Source organism: Cherax quadricarinatus, unplaced genomic scaffold, assembly GCF_038502225.1.
Source record: "Cherax quadricarinatus isolate ZL_2023a unplaced genomic scaffold, ASM3850222v1 Contig288, whole genome shotgun sequence".
Classification (NCBI taxonomy): domain Eukaryota; kingdom Metazoa; phylum Arthropoda; class Malacostraca; order Decapoda; family Parastacidae; genus Cherax; species Cherax quadricarinatus.
Window position 1 is genome coordinate 205,192 of NW_027195314.1, and position 19,585 is coordinate 224,776.

General features: G+C 47.9%; 1 protein-coding gene across 1 annotated transcript in view; it reads right to left on the reverse strand.

Annotated features, from left to right (window-relative positions):
* The window catches only part of LOC138851305 (uncharacterized), a 54,411-nt gene extending 44,220 nt beyond the window's left edge, over nt 1-10,191 (reverse strand). Inside the window, exon 1 of the mRNA XM_070080294.1 lies at nt 8,712-10,191. Within this exon, the coding sequence (XP_069936395.1) occupies nt 8,712-9,397 (686 nt within the window). The 5' untranslated portion in view covers nt 9,398-10,191. The remainder of the gene's footprint in view (nt 1-8,711) is intronic.
* Between the last annotated feature and the right edge of the window lie 9,394 nt (nt 10,192-19,585).

Sequence of the window (19,585 nt, forward strand, 5' to 3'; positions counted from 1 at the left end):
TCAGGCTGAGTGCTGGGTTTGTTGCCCTCATGGACCACGCTTCAAGTCGCTGGTATCAGGCTGAGTGCTGGGTTTGTTACCCTCACGGACCACGCTTCAAGTCGCTGGTATCAGGCTGAGTGCTGGGTTTGTTACCCTCACGGACCACGCTTCAAGTCGCTGGTATCAGGCTGAGTGCTGGGTTTGTTACCCTCATGGACCGCGCTTCAAGTCGCTGGTATCAGGCTGAGTGTTGGGTTTACCCTCATGGACCGCGCTTCAAGTCGCTGGTATCAGGCTGAGTGCTGGGTTTACCCTCATGGACCACGCTTCAAGTCGCTGGTATCAGGCTGAGTGCTGGGTTTACCCTCATGGACCACGCTTCAAGTCGCTGGTATCAGGCTGAGTGCTGGGTTTACCCTCATGGACCACGCTTCAAGTCGCTGGTATCAGGCTGAGTGCTGGGTTTACCCTCATGGACCCCGCTTCAAGTCGCTGGTATCAGGCTGAGTGCTGGGTTTACCCTCATGGACCACGCTTCAAGTCGCTGGTATCAGGCTGAGTGCTGGGTTTACCCTCATGGACCACGCTTCAAGTCGCAGGTATCAGGCTGAGTGCTGGGTTTACCCTCATGGACCACGCTTCAAGTCGCTGGTATCAGGCTGAGTGCTGGGTTTACCCTCATGGACCACGCTTCAAGTCGCTGGTATCAGGCTGAGTGCTGGGTTTACCCTCATGGACCACGCTTCAAGTCGCTGGTATCAGGCTGAGTGCTGGGTTTACCCTCATGGACCACGCTTCAAGTCGCAGGTATCAGGCTGAGTGCTGGGTTTGTTACCCTCATGGACCGCGGTTCAAGTTCCTGTCCATTTTGTTGCTTATTCATTGACAGTTGTTTACTACTACACACTGGGTTTATGGATTATATAACTTAAACAATATCAGAACATATGTTCCATGACAGTTTCTGAAGCTGTGATATTAGACAGTTGGGCCTCAGTTGGTGGCCGCTAATATAATCAGGTCATAGAAATAAATGCTCCTTGCCAAATCCTCCTATCAGAACCCTCGTGGCTAAATGGTTATAGTATTTTGCTGCTACCCACGTGGACCACCATGGTTCCACTCCCTGTCCACTCTTCTTTATCCAGTGCGTTCATGAAGACTTATTTTGGGTTTGTTATCTATATATTTGTACACACACACTGGCGTCGAGAATTTAGATTGGTTTTATATATATATATATATATATATATATATATATATATATATATATATATATATATATATATATATATATATATATATATGCAATAAGATCACAGTAAACAGGTGATTTCGGAATATGCAAAACAACCACTCTGAAAAAATAGAGAAATTCCAAGCGCTTTCGTGACTACTCACATTATCAAGTTACTATGAAAGTAAAGCATCCAAGGAAGCTATATAAGGGGTCTGGCCAGCACCTCACTATCAGATCCCACAACGGTTAAACACCTGACGCGCGCCGACCCAACTTGGATAGGTCCTTGGCACAACTCACCCACAAACTATTCTACCCAAGAAAATTTAAAAATTATGTGTCCAGTGTATTATTAAATTCTTCCCAAATTCTGTTAATTATAAATGGATCTAATTTATATAAACCAAAGGAAATATTCATATTATTGTCAAAACTGCTTTTTTTGAAACAAGATTCAATTATATTCCTGTCGACCATGGACTTGCTTGATACTACTTTCTCAACTTTTTGAAAATCAATTGGATGGTTAAAATCTCTTACATGAATAGATTCCAATGCTCTATTTATTCATGTAAGAGATTTTAACCATCCAATTGATTTTCAAAAAGTTGAGAAAGTAGTATCAAGCAAGTCCATGGTCGACAGGAATATAATTGAATCTTGTTTCAAAAAAAGCAGTTTTGACAATAATATGAATATTTCCTTTGGTTTATATAAATTAGATCCATTTATAATTAACAGAATTTGGGAAGAATTTAATAATACACTGGACAAATAATTTTTAAATTTTCTTGGGTAGAATAGTTTGTGGGTGAGTTGTGCCAAGGACCTATCCAAGTTGGGTCGGCGCGCGTCAGGTGTTTAACCGTTGTGGGATCTGATAGTGAGGTGCTGGCCAGACCCCTTATATAGCTTCCTTGGATGCTTTACTTTCATAGTAACTTGATAATGTGAGTAGTCACGAAAGCGCTTGGAATTTCTCTATTTTTTCAGAGTGGTTGTTTTGCATATATATATATATATATATATATATATATATATATATATATATATATATATATATATATATATATATATATATATATATAACTTACACTAAATATGTAGCAGCTGCAAGGAGTCGTAAATGGGGAAATATGGTATAAAAGTCTGTCTCAAGTATTATGGAGATATGCAACATGAAACAAAACCTATCAGAGCATCTATTTTTTCTAATTTTGCGATTCGTTCGTTGAAAATTTAATATTGTTGTCCTAGGCTAACGTATGGCTAGTAATGTTAGGCATCGGCGGAACTCGGACATTGTTGTATATTTTATCGTACAATCTATATACACCACAGGTATAATTAACCTATATTTACAGTACATATAATTAACCTATAATTACGTATAATTAACCAACCACGAAGCAAAAAATAATAGTTGCTTTCTTCTGACAGCGCCAGACATTTTGTAATACGTCACAGGGTCTGTTGTCTACTGTAAAATTTACATAAATAAGTTTAACTGTACTCATCTTATTTACGGTCAACCTTAATTTAGCTAGTATTACTTATTATTAACGAAAGAGACCAATTTTATGATGCTCAGACTAGTTACCGCAGTTATAATGTATATAAAATATATGATGGATTTGGCAACACAAAGGGGTTCATACGACGTATCCAGCACTGGAACATCCAGCACTGGAACATCCAGCACTGGAACATCCAGCACTGGAACATCCAGTACTGGAACATCCAGCACTGGAACATCCAGCACTGGAACATCCAGCACTGGAACATCCAGCACTGGAACATCCAGCACTGGAACATCCAGCACTGGAACATCCAGCAGTGGAACATCCAGTACTGGAACATCCAGCAGTGGAACATCCAGTACTGGAACATCCAGCAGTGGAACATCCAGTACTGGAACATCCAGCAGTGGAACATCCAGTACTGGAACATCCAGCACTGGAACATCCAGTACTGGAACATCCAGCACTGGAACATCCAGTACTGGAACATCCAGCACTGGAACATCCAGTACTGGAACATCCAGCACTGGAACATCCAGTACTGGAACATCCAGCACTGGAACATCCAGTACTGGAACATCCAGCACTGGAACATCCAGTACCCAGCACTGGAACATCCAGCACTGGAACATCCAGCACTGGAACATCCAGCACTGGAACATCCAGCACTGGAACATCCAGCACTGGAACATCCAGCACTGGAACATCCAGCACTGGAACATCCAGCACTGGAACATCCAGCACTGGAACATCCAGCACTGGAACATCCAGCACTGGAACATCCAGCACTGGAACATCCAGCACTGGAACATCCAGCACTGGAACATCCAGTACTGGAACATCCAGCACTGGAACATCCAGTACTGGAACATCCAGCACTGGAACATCCAGTACCGGAACATCCAGCAGTGGAACACCCAGCACTGGAACATCCAGCACTGGAACATCCAGCAGTGGAACATCCAGCAGTGGAACATCCAGCACTGGAACATCCAGCACTGGAACATCCAGCAGTGGAACATCCAGCACTGGAACATCCAGCACTGGAACATCCAGCACTGGAACATCCAGTACTGGAACATCCAGCACTGAAACATCCAGCACTGGAACATCCAGCACTGGAACATCCAGCAGTGGAACACCCAGCACTGGAACATCCAGCACTGGAACATCCAGTACTGGAACATCCAGCACTGGAACATCCAGCACTGGAACATCCCAGCAGTGGAACATCCAGCACTGGAACATCCAGCACTGGAACATCCAGCACTGGAACATCCAGCACTGGAACATCCAGCACTGGAACATCCAGCACTGGAACATCCAGCACTGGAACATCCAGCACTGGAACATCCAGCACTGGAACATCCAGCACTGGAACATCCAGCACTGGAACATCCAGCACTGGAACATCCAGCACTGGAACATCCAGCACTGGAACATCCAGCACTGGAACATCCAGTACTGGAACATCCAGCACTGGAACATCCCAGCACTGGAACATCCAGCACTGGAACATCCAGTGGAACATCCACTGGAACATACAGCAGTGGAACACCCAGCACTGGAACATCCAGCACTGGAACATCCAGCACTGGAACATCCAGCAGTGGAACATCCAGCAGTGGAACATCCAGTACTGGAACATCCAGCAGTGGAACATCCAGCACTGGAACATCCAGCACTGGAACATCCAGCACTGGAACATCCAGCAGTGGAACACCCAGCACTGGAACACCCAGCACTGGAACATCCAGCACTGGAACATCCAGCAGTGGAACACCCAGCACTGGAACATCCAGCACTGGAACATCCAGCACTGGAACATCCAGCACTGGAACATCCAGCACTGGAACATCCAGCACTGGAACATCCAGCACTGGAACATCCAGCACTGGAACATCCAGCACTGGAACATCCAGCACTGGAACATCCAGCACTGGAACATCCAGCACTGGAACATCCAGCACTGGAACATCCAGCACTGGAACATCCAGCACTGGAACATCCAGCACTGGAACATCCAGCACTGGAACATCCAGTACTGGAACATCCAGCACTGGAACATCCAGCACTGGAACATCCAGCACTGGAACATCCAGCACTGGAACATCCAGCAGTGGAACACCCAGCACTGGAACATCCAGCACTGGAACATCCAGCAGTGGAACACCCAGCACTGGAACATCCAGCACTGGAACATCCAGTACTGGAACATCCAGCAGTGGAACATCCAGCACTGGAACATCCAGCACTGGAACATCCAGCACTGGAACATCCAGCAGTGGAACACCCAGCACTGGAACATCCAGCACTGGAACATCCAGCACTGGAACATCCAGCAGTGGAACACCCAGCACTGGAACATCCAGCACTGGAACATCCAGCACTGGAACATCCAGCACTGGAACATCCAGCACTGGAACATCCAGCACTGGAACATCCAGCACTGGAACATCCAGCACTGGAACATCCAGCACTGGAACATCCAGCAGTGGAACATCCAGCACTGGAACATCCAGCACTGGAACATCCAGCACTGGAACATCCAGCACTGGAACATCCAGCACTGGAACATCCAGCACTGGAACATCCAGCACTGGAACATCCAGCACTGGAACATCCAGCACTGGAACATCCAGCACTGGAACATCCAGCACTGGAACATCCAGCACTGGAACATCCAGCACATGGAAACATCCAGCACTGGAACATCCAGCACTGGAACATCCAGCAGTGGAACACCCAGCACTGGAACATCCAGCACTGGAACATCCAGTACTGGAACATCCAGCAGTGGAACATCCAGCACTGGAACATCCAGCACTGGAACATCCAGCACTGGAACATCCAGCAGTGGAACACCCAGCACTGGAACACCCAGCACTGGAACATCCAGCACTGGAACATCCAGCAGTGGAACACCCAGCACTGGAACATCCAGCACTGGAACATCCAGTACTGGAACATCCAGCACTGGAACATCCAGCACTGGAACATCCAGCACTGGAACATCCAGCACTGGAACATCCAGCACTGGAACATCCAGCAGTGGAACATCCAGCAGTGGAACATCCAGCACTGGAACATCCAGCACTGGAACATCCAGCACTGGAACATCCAGTACTGGAACATCCAGCACTGGAACATCCAGCAGTGGAACACCCAGCACTGGAACATCCAGCAGTGGAACACCCAGCACTGGAACATCCAGCACTGGAACATCCAGCAGTGGAACACCCAGCACTGGAACATCCAGCACTGGAACATCCAGTACTGGAACATCCAGCAGTGGAACATCCAGCACTGGAACATCCAGCACTGGAACATCCAGCACTGGAACATCCAGCAGTGGAACACCCAGCACTGGAACACCCAGCACTGGAACATCCAGCACTGGAACATCCAGCAGTGGAACACCCAGCACTGGAACATCCAGCACTGGAACATCCAGCACTGGAACATCCAGCAGTGGAACATCCAGTACTGGAACATCCAGCAGTGGAACATCCAGCACTGGAACATCCAGCACTGGAACATCCAGCACTGGAACATCCAGCACTGGAACATCCAGCACTGGAACATCCAGCACTGGAACATCCAGCACTGGAACATCCAGCACTGGAACATCCAGCACTGGAACATCCAGCACTGGAACATCCAGCACTGGAACATCCAGCAGTGGAACACCCAGCACTGGAACATCCAGCACTGGAACATCCAGCACTGGAACATCCAGCACTGGAACATCCAGCACTGGAACATCCAGCACTGGAACATCCAGCACTGGAACATCCAGCACTGGAACATCCAGCACTGGAACATCCAGCACTGGAACATCCAGCACTGGAACATCCAGCACTGGAACATCCAGCACTGGAACATCCAGCACTGGAACATCCAGCACTGGAACATCCAGCACTGGAACATCCAGCACTGGAACATCCAGCACTGGAACATCCAGCACTGGAACATCCAGCAGTGGAACATCCAGCACTGGAACATCCAGCACTGGAACATCCAGCACTGGAACATCCAGCACTGGAACATCCAGCACTGGAACATCCAGCACTGGAACATCCAGCACTGGAACATCCAGCACTGGAACATCCAGCACCGGAACATCCAGCACTGGAACATCCAGCACTGGAACATCCAGCACTGGAACATCCAGCACTGGAACATCCAGCAGTGGAACACCCAGCACTGGAACATCCAGCACTGGAACATCCAGCACTGGAACATCCAGCACTGGAACATCCAGCACTGGAACATCCAGCACTGGAACATCCAGTACTGGAACATCCAGCACTGGAACATCCAGTACTGGAACATCCAGCACTGGAACATCCAGCACTGGAACATCCAGCACTGGAACATCCAGTACTGGAACATCCAGCACTGGAACATCCAGCACTGGAACATCCAGCACTGGAACATCCAGCAGTGGAACACCCAGCACTGGAACATCCAGCACTGGAACATCCAGCACTGGAACATCCAGCACTGGAACATCCAGCACTGGAACATCCAGCACTGGAACATCCAGTACTGGAACATCCAGCACTGGAACATCCAGCACTGGAACATCCAGTACTGGAACATCCAGCACTGGAACATCCAGCACTGGAACATCCAGCACTGGAACATCCAGCACTGGAACATCCAGCACTGGAACATCCAGCACTGGAACATCCAGCACTGGAACATCCAGTACTGGAACATCCAGCACTGGAACATCCAGCACTGGAACATCCAGCACTGGAACATCCAGCACTGGAACATCCAGCACTGGAACATCTATTATGAGAACGTTACACTCACTGGCAACTTTGTCAGTCATAACAAAGACAGTACACGGTACAAGGTCATTTATAGAGCACTTATACTAATTTTGTGTCTCTGTATAGCACTGAAGAAACTCCATGGAGCATATCTAGAGGAAGTTCTGGGGGGTCAACGCCCCCGCGGTCCATTCCGTGACCAGACCTCGTGGTGGATCAGGACATGATCAACCAGGTTGTTACTGTTGGCCGCACGTATATCGACGTTCGAACCACAGTCCGACTGGTCAGGTAATGACTTTAGGTGTGTGTGTAGCTCCCTCGTGAAGACAGCCTGGGGTCTACTGGTAATGCCAGTGAGAGACATTTCCAGAATAAGTGTCCTAGTGTTGTACTTATGTCTTATTTACATATTGCTATTTAATATCATCTCTGACAAAATGATCCCTGCTGAATGTCTGCATTTTATGGTTTACAAATCAAAACATTAAATATAAAAATTCCACATGCCATGGAGAGTGGCTATCTTAGTCAAGATCAATGGTGGGAGTTACAATAACTTTATTAAATTATCTTTCATAAAATAACCTTATTACGTTATATCTTGTTTTTTAACACACCGGCCGTCTTCCACCGAGGTAGGGCGACCCGAAAAAGAAGAAGCACTTTCACCATCACTGTCTTGCTAGAGACGCGCCCATATTACAGTTCAAAACTTCAAATATTCCAACCCCTCCTTCAGAGTGCAGGCACTGTACTTCTCACCTCCAGGACTTTAAGTCCTAACCGGATTCCCTGAATCCCTTCATAAATGTTACCTTGCTCACACTCCAACAGTATGTCATGTCATAAAAGCCACTTGCATCCACTCACTACTAACATATACGTGCTGGATGTCTAAAATCCTCATTTTCAAAACCTCTTTTACCCCTCCTTCCAAACTTTTCTAGGACGACTCCAACCCCACCTTCCCTCCACTACAGATTTATACGCCCTCCGAGTCAATATTAATATATTCATGGGGAGGCACGAAACCCATTGAGGTCAAACTCGTAGCTCCTGGGGAATGAAAGATAATCTGGTTTGATCCGAGGAAGACGGTAACTCCAATTTCTTTGATCAAGAGCCCTTTACCTGCATCAAGGGATTGTCTGGCAAAGAAAAACAAGAGATAACATAACTGACCTGTATGTGAGGTGAGTGGTGAACCACTTGGTCCCTTCTTCGTCAGGCTGGTCATAAGACTGATTATAAAGTGATGCCAAGTTTGCCGTGGCTACCTTGCCATCTCTGCGGTAGGCGTACGCCCCAAACATCTGCCTGTGCTCTGTACTTTCCTCCTTGAAGCCTCTCCTTGTGTCTTCGTCCTTGGGGACATTAACATCGTCTAAGGTTTTGGGGTCGACTGGAAGGTGGAACTCTCCTCTCTGGAAGGCCACCGCTGAAGACATAATGGTGGGTTCGTTTTCAATGACTGCCCGCACAAGTGCATAGAACACATGGGGAGGGTAGGCGGGATCTTGTCCTTCTGGCACGGCTACGAAGAGATTATTCAGTAAATTAGTTATGTGTAGGGCCGCTCTTATTCCATCCTGGAACTTGGCAAATTGATCAGACGGAACCGCAAAGTCCAGAGTTTTGTGCGTGCAAGCCTCCCCTGAGGCCTCCGATTTTCCATGTTCTTCGTATTTGCCACTGCTGTCCACTTTGTCATCATGTGGTGGCTTCTCCAGACCCACGAGCTGGAGCACCCGTGTGAGCTGTCTGTCCCTGGCTGCAACTTGAGCTTCGTGTTGCAGAGGGTCCTCCTCGTCTGCCAGCACCGCCCACCACAGCCACACACACGCCCATGCCAGCGCCCACGCCCGCATCCTCGACTACACACTGGGAGTCATGGTCCAGCCGCCAGGATGTACACACCGCTATGATAACACCACTAGCAATATACTATTGATTGTTTGCGCTTCTTTAGATTACCTTAGTCACAAAGTCTATTTTACGATAAGTTCAATTGCTAGTCAAGTGACACTAGCAATTTACAAGGATTTATCAAGTGACTTCACTGGATATTTGCACATCCGTCGTTGATTATTTTAATTTAATTTAGCAAACTAGCAGGTAATCTGCACGACAGCCAGCGATCAAAACGTCTTGTAGCTTGAATCTTTAATGCCCACGGATATTCGTCTAAGAATCTTCCTGAGTCATTGAAAAATGAAGCTTTCTTTTGAGGTGTTTTATTGTAATGCTTGCATACATAGCATTAATTTCCAGGTACATCTTCCATGAATTCTCAAAGCTGGATGACAAAGACCCATCACTTCCATATTTATTTACGTTAAGTCCGATTCAGAGATTATATAAGCGTAGCACTTCCTGCGTGGCAAGACCCACCGGAAGCCGGCAGGAGCCACTCGCTGACATGGGATTTCCCGCATAAGGATTTTCGGCTTTTCATTGTGATGGTTCAGTTTTTTGTCATTGTGTTGAGGGTGTGACGAGACATGCACACCCATACAAGGTCTGAGAGTAACTGAGGAAGGCAGGGCTGCGTAGCACCACTACGCTGCAGCCGCGCACGCTCCCTAACACTTCTCTCTCCCACTCCTATTTCCTAATCCACGTCGTATCTGCTGCTACCTTACCATTAATAACTACCCAGTCTTTATTTCGAATACCTACTGTGCAACCTCACTGCTCTAATCCTCATACAAACACAATCTCCAAATTTTAATTACTTACATCAGGATCGCCACATTACCACACCCACTAAACTAGATACTACACTATCATTCAACACTCACTTTACCTCAGGCATCATCAAGTATTATCTTTTACTCTTATTATAACATCAGTACCTACGTATCATTGACAATTATAACAATGTGAAGCCCTAAGCTGTGTAATTTGCGAAGTCCCGATTAATTATAAGATAAGAGATATTATCACAGAACAAGACTCATAAAGGAGAGGGGGAGAGGTATGTCTTGGAGTTATTGTAGCACTCTTGATCCAAGGAAATGGGGTTGCCTTCCCCTTCGTCGGATCAAACCCAATTACCTCTTCTGTTCCAGTCGCCGTATGACCCTTACTGGTTTAGGGCTTTCTCGTGAATATTTTTTTATCACCGCTACACTCACCGCTAACTGGGATTACACTCCAGCTCATCACCGGAGTCATTAGCATATTTCCATAGCCGAAGTTATCTGCAAACTCTCAAGTTCTGCCACACTTCTAGTACTGGTTACCCCGCCGTCAAGGGAGAGGGACTGACCAGTTCTAGCACTGTTTCTAGTAACGGTTACCCCGCGTTCAAGGAAGAGGGGGGGCTGACCACAGTTCTAGCACTGTTTCTAGTAACGGTTACCCCGCGTTCAAGGAAGAGGGGGGGACTGACCACAGTTCTAGCACTGTTTCTAGTAACGGTTACCCCGCGTTCAAGGAAGAGGGGGGGCTGACCACAGTTCTAGCACTGTTTCTAGTAAAGGTTACCCCGCGTTCAAGGAAGAGGGGGGGACTGACCACAGTTCTAGCACTGTTTCTAGTAACGGTTACCCCGCGTTCAAGGAAGAGGGGGGGGCTGACCACAGTTCTAGCACTGTTTCTAGTAACGGTTACCCCGCGTTCAAGGCAGCGGGGGGGGGCTGACCACAGTTCTAGCACTGTTTCTAGTAACGGTTACCCCGCGTTCAAGGAAGAGGGGGGGCTGACCACAGTTCTAGCACTGTTTCTAGTAACGGTTACCCCGCGTTCAAGGAAGAGGGGGGGCTGACCACAGTTCTAGCACTGTTTCTAGTAACGGTTACCCCGCGTTCAAGGAAGAGGGGGGAGGCTGACCACAGTTCTAGCACTGTTTCTAGTAACGGTTACCCCGTGTTCAAGGAAGGGGGGGGCTGACCACAGTTCTAGCACTGTTTCTAGTAACGGTTACCCCGCGTTCAAGGAAGAGGGGGGAGGCTGACCACAGTTCTAGCACTGTTTCTAGTAACGGTTACCCCGCGTTCAAGGAAGGGGAGGGGCTGACCACAGTTCTAGCACTGTTTCTAGTAACGGTTACCCCGCGTTCAAGGAAGGGGGGGTGGGCTGACCACAGTTCTAGCACTGTTTCTAGTAACGGTTACCCCGCGTTCAAGGAAGGGGGGGGCTGACCACAGTTCTAGCACTGTTTCTAGTAACGGTTACCCCGCGTTCAAGGAAGGGGGGGGCTGACCACAGTTCTAGCACTGTTTCTAGTAACGGTTACCCCGCGTTCAAGGAAGGGGGGGGCTGACCACAGTTCTAGCACTGTTTCTAGTAACGGTTGCCCCGCGTTCAAGGAAGGGGGGGTGGCTGACCACAGTTCTAGCACTGTTTCTAGTAACGGTTACCCCGCGTTCAAGGAAGGGGGGGTGGCTGACCACAGTTCTAGCACTGTTTCTAGTAACGGTTACCCCGCGTTCAAGGAAGAGGGGGGGCTGACCACAGTTCTAGCACTATTTCTAGTAACGATTACCCCGCGTTCAAGGAAGAGGGGGGGCTGACCACAGTTCTAGCACTGTTTCTAGTAACGGTTACCCCGCGTTCAAGGAAGAGGGGGGGCTGACCACAGTTCTAGCACTGTTTCTAGTAACGGTTACCCCGCGTTCAAGGAAGAGGGGGGGCTGACCACAGTTCTAGCACTGTTTCTAGTAACGGTTACCCCGCGTTCAAGGAAGAGGGGGGACTGACCACAGTTCTAGCACTGTTTCTAGTAACGGTTACCCCGCGTTCAAGGAAGAGGGGGGGGCTGACCACAGTTCTAGCACTGTTTCTAGTAACGGCTACCCCGCGTTCAAAGAAGAGGGGGGGCTGACCACAGTTCTAGCACTGTTTCTAGTAACGGTTACCCCGCGTTCAAGGAAGAGGGGGGGCTGACCACAGTTCTAGCACTGTTTCTAGTAACGGTTACCCCGCGTTCAAGGAAGAGGGGGGGCTGACCACAGTTCTAGCACTGTTTCTAGTAACGGTTACCCCGCGTTCAAGGAAGAGGGGGGGGCTGACCACAGTTCTAGCACTGTTTCTAGTAACGGTTACCCCGCGTTCAAGGAAGAGGGGGGCTGACCACAGTTCTAGCACTGTTTCTAGTAACGGTTACCCCGCGTTCGAGGAAGAGGGGGGGCTGACCACAGTTCTAGCACTTTCTAGTAACGGTTACCCCGCGTTCAAGGAAGAGGGGGGCTGACCACAGTTCTAGCACTGTTTCTAGTAACGGCTACCCCGCGTTCAAGGAAGAGGGGGGGCTGACCACAGTTCTAGCACTGTTTCTAGTAACGGCTACCCCGCGTTCAAGGAAGAGGGGGGGCTGACCACAGTTCTAGCACTGTTTCTAGTAACGGTTACCCCGCGTTCAAGGAAGAGGGGGGGCTGACCACAGTTCTAGCACTGTTTCTAGTAACGGTTACCCCGCGTTCAAGGAAGAGGGGGGGGCTGACCACAGTTCTAGCACTGTTTCTAGTAACGGTTACCCCGCGTTCAAGGAAGAGGGGGGCTGACCACAGTTCTAGCACTGTTTCTAGTAACGGTTACCCCGCGTTCAAGGAAGAGGGGGGGCTGACCACAGTTCTAGAACTTTCTAGTAACGGTTACCCCGCGTTCAAGGAAGAGGGGGGGGCTGACCACAGTTCTAGCACTGTTTCTAGTAACGGCTACCCCGCGTTCAAGGAAGAGGGGGGGCTGACCACAGTTCTAGCACTGTTTCTAGTAACGGTTACCCCGCGTTCAAGGAAGAGGGGGGGGCTGACCACAGTTCTAGCACTGTTTCTAGTAACGGCTACCCCGCGTTCAAGGAAGAGGGGGGGCTGACCACGGTTCTAGCACTGTTTCTAGTAACGGTTACCCCGCGTTCAAGGAAGAGGGGGGGGCTGACCACAGTTCTAGCACTGTTTCTAGTAACGGTTACCCCGCGTTCAAGGAAGAGGGGGAGGCTGACCACAGTTCTAGCACTGTTTCTAGTAACGGTTACCCCGCGTTCAAGGAAGAGGGGGAGGCTGACAACAGTTCTAGCACTGTTTCTAGTAAAGGTTACCCCGCGTTCAAGGAAGAGGGGGGGCTGACCACAGTTCTAGCACTGTTTCTAGTAACGGTTACCCCGCGTTCAAGGAAGAGGGGGGGCTGACCACAGTTCTAGCACTGTTTCTAGTAACGGTTACCCCGCGTTCAAGGAAGAGGGGGAGGCTGACCACAGTTCTAGCACTGTTTCTAGTAAAGGTTACCCCGCGTTCAAGGAAGAGGGGGGAGGCTGACCACAGATCTAGCACTGTTTCTAGTAACGGTTACCCCGCGTTCAAGGAAGAGGGGGGGCTGACCACAGTTCTACCACTGTTTCTAGTAACGGTTACCCCGCGTTCAAGGAAGAGGGGGGTGGGCTGACCACAGTTCTAGCACTGTTTCTAGTAACGGTTACCCCGCGTTCAAGGAAGAGGGGGAGGCTGACCACAGTTCTAGCACTGTTTCTAGTAACGGTTACCCCGCGTTCAAGGAAGAGGGGGGTGGGCTGACCACAGTTCTAGCACTGTTTCTAGTAACGGTTACCCCGCGTTCAAGGAAGAGGGGGGGGCTGACCACAGTTCTAGCACTGTTTCTAGTAACGGTTACCCCCGCGTTCAAGGAAGAGGGGGGCTGACCACAGTTCTAGCACTGTTTCTAGTAACGGTTACCCCGCGTTCAAGGAAGAGGGGGGGGGATGACCACAGTTCTAGCACTGTTTCTAGTAACGGTTACCCCGCGTTCAAGGAAGAGGGGGGGCTGACCACAGTTCTAGCACTGTTTCTAGTAACGGTTACCCCGCGTTCAAGGAAGAGGGGGGCTGACCACAGTTCTAGCACTGTTTCTAGTAACGGTTACCCCGCGTTCAAGGAAGAGGGGGGGCTGACCACAGTTCTAGCACTGTTTCTAGTAACGGTTACCCCGCGTTCAAGGAAGAGGGGGGGCTGACCACAGTTCTAGCACTGTTTCTAGTAACGGTTACCCCGCGTTCAAGGAAGAGGGGGGGCTGACCACAGTTCTAGCACTGTTTCTAGTAACGGCTACCCCGCGTTCAAGGAAGAGGGGGGGGCTGACCACAGTTCTAGCACTTTCTAGTAACAGTTACCCCGCGTTCAAGGAAGAGGGGGGGCTGACCACAGTTCTAGCACTGTTTCTAGTAACGGTTACCCCGCGTTCAAGGAAGAGGGGGGGCTGACCACAGTTCTAGCACTGTTTCTAGTAACGGTTACCCCGCGTTCAAGGAAGAGGGGGGCTGACCACAGTTCTAGCACTGTTTCTAGTAACGGTTACCCCGCGTTCAAGGAAGGGGGGGCTGACCACAGTTCTAGCACTGTTTCTAGTAACGGTACCCCGGAACCCCGCGTTCAAGAAGAGGGGGGGCTGACCACAGTTCTAGCACTGTTTCTAGTAACGGTTACCCCGCGTTCAAGGAAGAGGGGGGGGGCTGACCACAGTTCTAGCACTGTTTCTAGTAACGGTTACCCCGCGTTCAAGGAAGAGGGGGGGGCTGACCACAGTTCTAGCACTGTTTCTAGTAACGGTTACCCCGCGTTCAAGGAAGAGGGGGGGCTGACCACAGTTCTAGCACTGTTTCTAGTAACGGTTACCCCGCGTTCAAGGAAGAGGGGGGAGGCTGACCACAGTTCTAGCACTGTTTCTAGTAACGGTTACCCCGCGTTCAAGGAAGAGGGGGGAGGCTGACCACAGTTCTAGCACTGTTTCTAGTAACGGTTACCCCGCGTTCAAGGAAGAGGGGGGGCTGACCACAGTTCTAGCACTGTTTCTAGTAACGGTTACCCCGCGTTCAAGGAAGAGGGGGGAGGCTGACCACAGTTCTAGCACTGTTTCTAGTAACGGTTACCCCGCGTTCAAGGAAGAGGGGGGGCTGACCACAGTTCTAGCACTGTTTCTAGTAACGGTTACCCCGCGTTCAAGGAAGAGGGGGGAGGCTGACCACAGTTCTAGCACTGTTTCTAGTAACGGTTACCCCGCGTTCAAGGAAGAGGGGGGGCTGACCACAGTTCTAGCACTGTTTCTAGTAACGGTTACCCCGCGTTCAAGGAAGAGGGGGGGGCTGACCACAGTTCTAGCACTGTTTCTAGTAACGGTTACCCCGCGTTCAAGGAAGAGAGGGGGGGCTGACCACAGTTCTAGCACTGTTTCTAGTAACGGTTACCCCGCGTTCAAAGAAGAGGGGGGGCTGACCACAGTTCTAGCACTGTTTCTAGTAACGGTTACCCCGCGTTCAAGGAAGAGGGGGGGGGGATGACCACAGTTCTAGCACTGTTTCTAGTAACGGTTACCCCGCGTTCAAGGAAGAGGGGGGGCTGACCACAGTTCTAGCACTGTTTCTAGTAACGGTTACCCCGCGTTCAAGGAAGAGGGGGGGCTGACCACAGTTCTAGCACTGTTTCTAGTAACGGTTACCCCGCGTTCAAGGAAGAGGGGGGCTGACCACAGTTCTAGCACTGTTTCTAGTAACGGTTACCCCGCGTTCAAGGAAGAGGGGGGGCTGACCACAGTTCTAGCACTGTTTCTAGTAACGGTTACCCCGCGTTCAAGGAAGAGGGGGGGGCTGACCACAGTTCTAGCACTGTTTCTAGTAACGGTTACCCCGCGTTCAAGGAAGAGGGGGGGCTGACCACAGTTCTAGCACTGTTTCTAGTAACGGTTACCCCGCGTTCAAGAGGGGGGGCTGACCACAGTTCTAGCACTGTTTCTAGTAACGGTTACCCCGCGTTCAAGAGGGGGGCTGACCACAGTTCTAGCACTGTTTCTAGTAACGGTTACCCCGTGTTCAAGGAAGAGGGGGGCTGACCACAGTTCTAGCACTGTTTCTAGTAACGGTTACCCCGCGTTCAAGAGGGGGGGCTGACCACAGTTCTAGTGTCCTCTTATCATAGAATGTTGAAGGGACGAAGGAAAACACTACATAATAGGTAGATTATTATATAACTCCGGGGAAAATAAAGCCATTTTATTAAGGAAAGGTTTCTCCCATATCAGTTGGTTGTAAGTGTAGCTTATGGTGGGTAATATATGGGGCTTCAAACCTTCATTCTCATCAGTAAAGTGATGTGAAGGTTTGACTCGCCATATATCACCCATCTTATTACCAACTCGTGACACTGTAATGACAACATAATCATAGGTACTTAACAATGATATATTACATTTCTACCCGGCTATATAAAACAGTATTAAATGTTCAATACACAGAAGGTTATATTCTGTTATTATCCCAGTTAATATGAAGATAGATCCTTCTGAGAAATCACGCATTAAACTGTTTTTAATGTAATATCAGCAAGCTATCTTATTCCCAAGTACAAACTGTTATTTCGCCTACTATTACTCGACTCACGAAATCGTAATGACACGATGTTGACGGCTTTGAGGGGACTTGAGCTAGAGTTCGTCACAGCCATGCTAGCGGGAGATTCGTCTGTAAAAACTTGCATTTGTGGTCACAGTGGTGCCTATGCTAACCTTCCTATGGGGTTCTGACCCCACCTGTGGGATGGTTTGTTTACTATTACTCGGCGGAACCTGGGCATTAATTTATATTTTACAATACATAGCTTACATATATCACGGAATATGCCAGATAAGTGGAAAATGGCAAATGTGACACCTATTTTCAAAGCAGGTGACAGGTCCTTAGTTTCGAACTATAGACCGATAAGCCTAACCTTCATAGTGGGAAAATTTATGGAATCAATAATTGCCGAGGCAGTTCGTAGCCACCTTGAAAAGCACAAATTAATCAACGAATCTCAGCATGATTTTACAAGGGGCGTTCCTGCCTTACGAATTTATTAACTTTTTTCACTAAGGTATTTGAGGAGGTAGATCATGGTAATGAATATGATATTGTGTATATGGACTTCAGTAAGGCTTTTGACAGGGTCCCACATCAGAGACTATTGAGGAAAATTAAGGCACATGGAATAGGAGAAATTTTTTTCTGGACAGAGGCATGGTTGACAAATAGGCAGCAGTTTGCATAAATGGGGAGAAATCAGAGTGGGGAAGCGTCACGAGCGGTGTTCCACAGGGGTCAGTGTTGGGCCCCCTGCTGTTCACAATCTACATAAACGACATTGATGAGGGCATAAAGAGCGACATAAGTAAGTTTGTCGATGACACCAAAATAGGCCGTCGAATTCATTCTGACAAGAACATTAGAGCACTCCAGGAAGATTTGAATAGACTGATGCAGTGGTCGGAGAAGTGGCAGATGCAGTTTAATATAGACAAATAGTTCTAAATGTTGGACAGGAAAATAACCATGCCACATATAAACTAAATAATGTCGATCTTAACATTACGGATTGCAAAAAAGATTTAGGAGTCCTGGTTAGCAGTAATATGAAACCAAGACAACAGTGCATAAGTGTTCGCAATAAAGCTAACAGAATCCTTGGCTTCATATCAAGAAGCATAAATAATAGGAGTCCTCAGGTTGTTCTTCAACTCTATATATCCTTGGTTAGACCTCATTTAGATTATGCTGCACAGTTTTGGTCAATGTGTTATAGAATGTATTTAAATGCTCTGGAAAACATACAAAGGAGGATGACAAAGTTGATCCCATGTATCAGAAGTCTTCCCTATGAGGATAGACTGAGGTCCCTGAATCTACACTCTCTGGAAAGGCGTAGAATTAGGGGGGATATGATTGAGGTGTATAAATGGAAGACAGGAATAAATAAAGGGGATGTAAATAACGTGCTGAAAATATCTAGCCTAGATAGGACTCGTAGCATTGGTTTTAAGTTGGAAAAATTCAGATTCAGGAAGGATATAGGAAAGCACTGGTTTGGTAATAGTTGTGGATGAGTGGAACAAACTCCCAAGTACAGTTATGGAGGCTAAAACGTTGTGTAGTTTTAAAAATAGGTTAGATAAATACATGAGTGGGTGTGGGTGGGTGTGAGTTGGACCTGATTAGCTTGTGCTACTAGGTCAGTTGTGTTCCTGAAGTGAATGTGACCTGCCCTGACTAGGTTGGAGCACTGGCTTAAGCCGGTAGGAGACTTGGACCTGCCTCGCATGGGCCAGTAGGCCTACTGCAGTGATCCTTCTTGTGTTCTTATGTACTTTTTTCATATAAAGCTTATTTTGGTAGATATTATCAAGAATAGTACATTAATTCCGGTTGTTAATCAACACCTAAGATCGGGTCATGTCACACGCTGACAATGTAAACAAAGTCGCAATGTAAATAAAGACGCAATGTAAAAAAGGCGCAATGTAAACAAAGACGCAATGTAAACAAAAGCGCAATGTAAAAAAGGCGCAATGTAAACAAAGGCGCAATGTAAACAAATGTGCAATGTAAACAAAGTCGCAATGTAAATAAAGACGCAATGCAAAGACGAAATGTAAACAAAGACGCAATGTAAACAAAAGCGCAATGTAAAAAAGGATCAATGTAAACAATGGCGCAATGTAAACAATGGCGCAATGTAAACAAAGGTGAAATGTAAAGACGCAATGTAAACAAAGGTGCAATGTAAACAAAGGCGTAATGTAAACAAAGGCGCAATGTAAACAAAGGCGCAATGTAAACAAAGGCGTAATGTAAACAAAGGCGCAATGTAAACAAAGGTGCAATGTAAACAAAGGCGTAATGTAAACAAAGGCGCAATGTAAACAAAGGCGTAATGTAAACAAAGGCGCAATGTAAACAAAGGCGCATTGTACACAAAGGCGCAGTGCAAACAAAGACGCGCCAGTACTGAAGTCAAGAGTAAGGTTAAGTTAGGTTAGATTCCTTTGGGATGGGATGGCAATTTCGTTACCCTTAGCTAATTCTTTTTTACAATTTGCATAACGAAATATTTCAGCTGTAAAACAAACTTAATATTGTACAGTTCAGACTAGCTATATAATTAATAGCCGAAATCCGCCGAGTAGCAGTTGTATACATTCAGTACTCTTATTTCTTGTGTAAAATTGTATTTTGGGAACTGGTCGCAGCCAATCATAGGTTAGTACTGACGCTCCTGGCCAGTCACCGTGAAAGTTAACAAAGACAAATTAAATGTAAA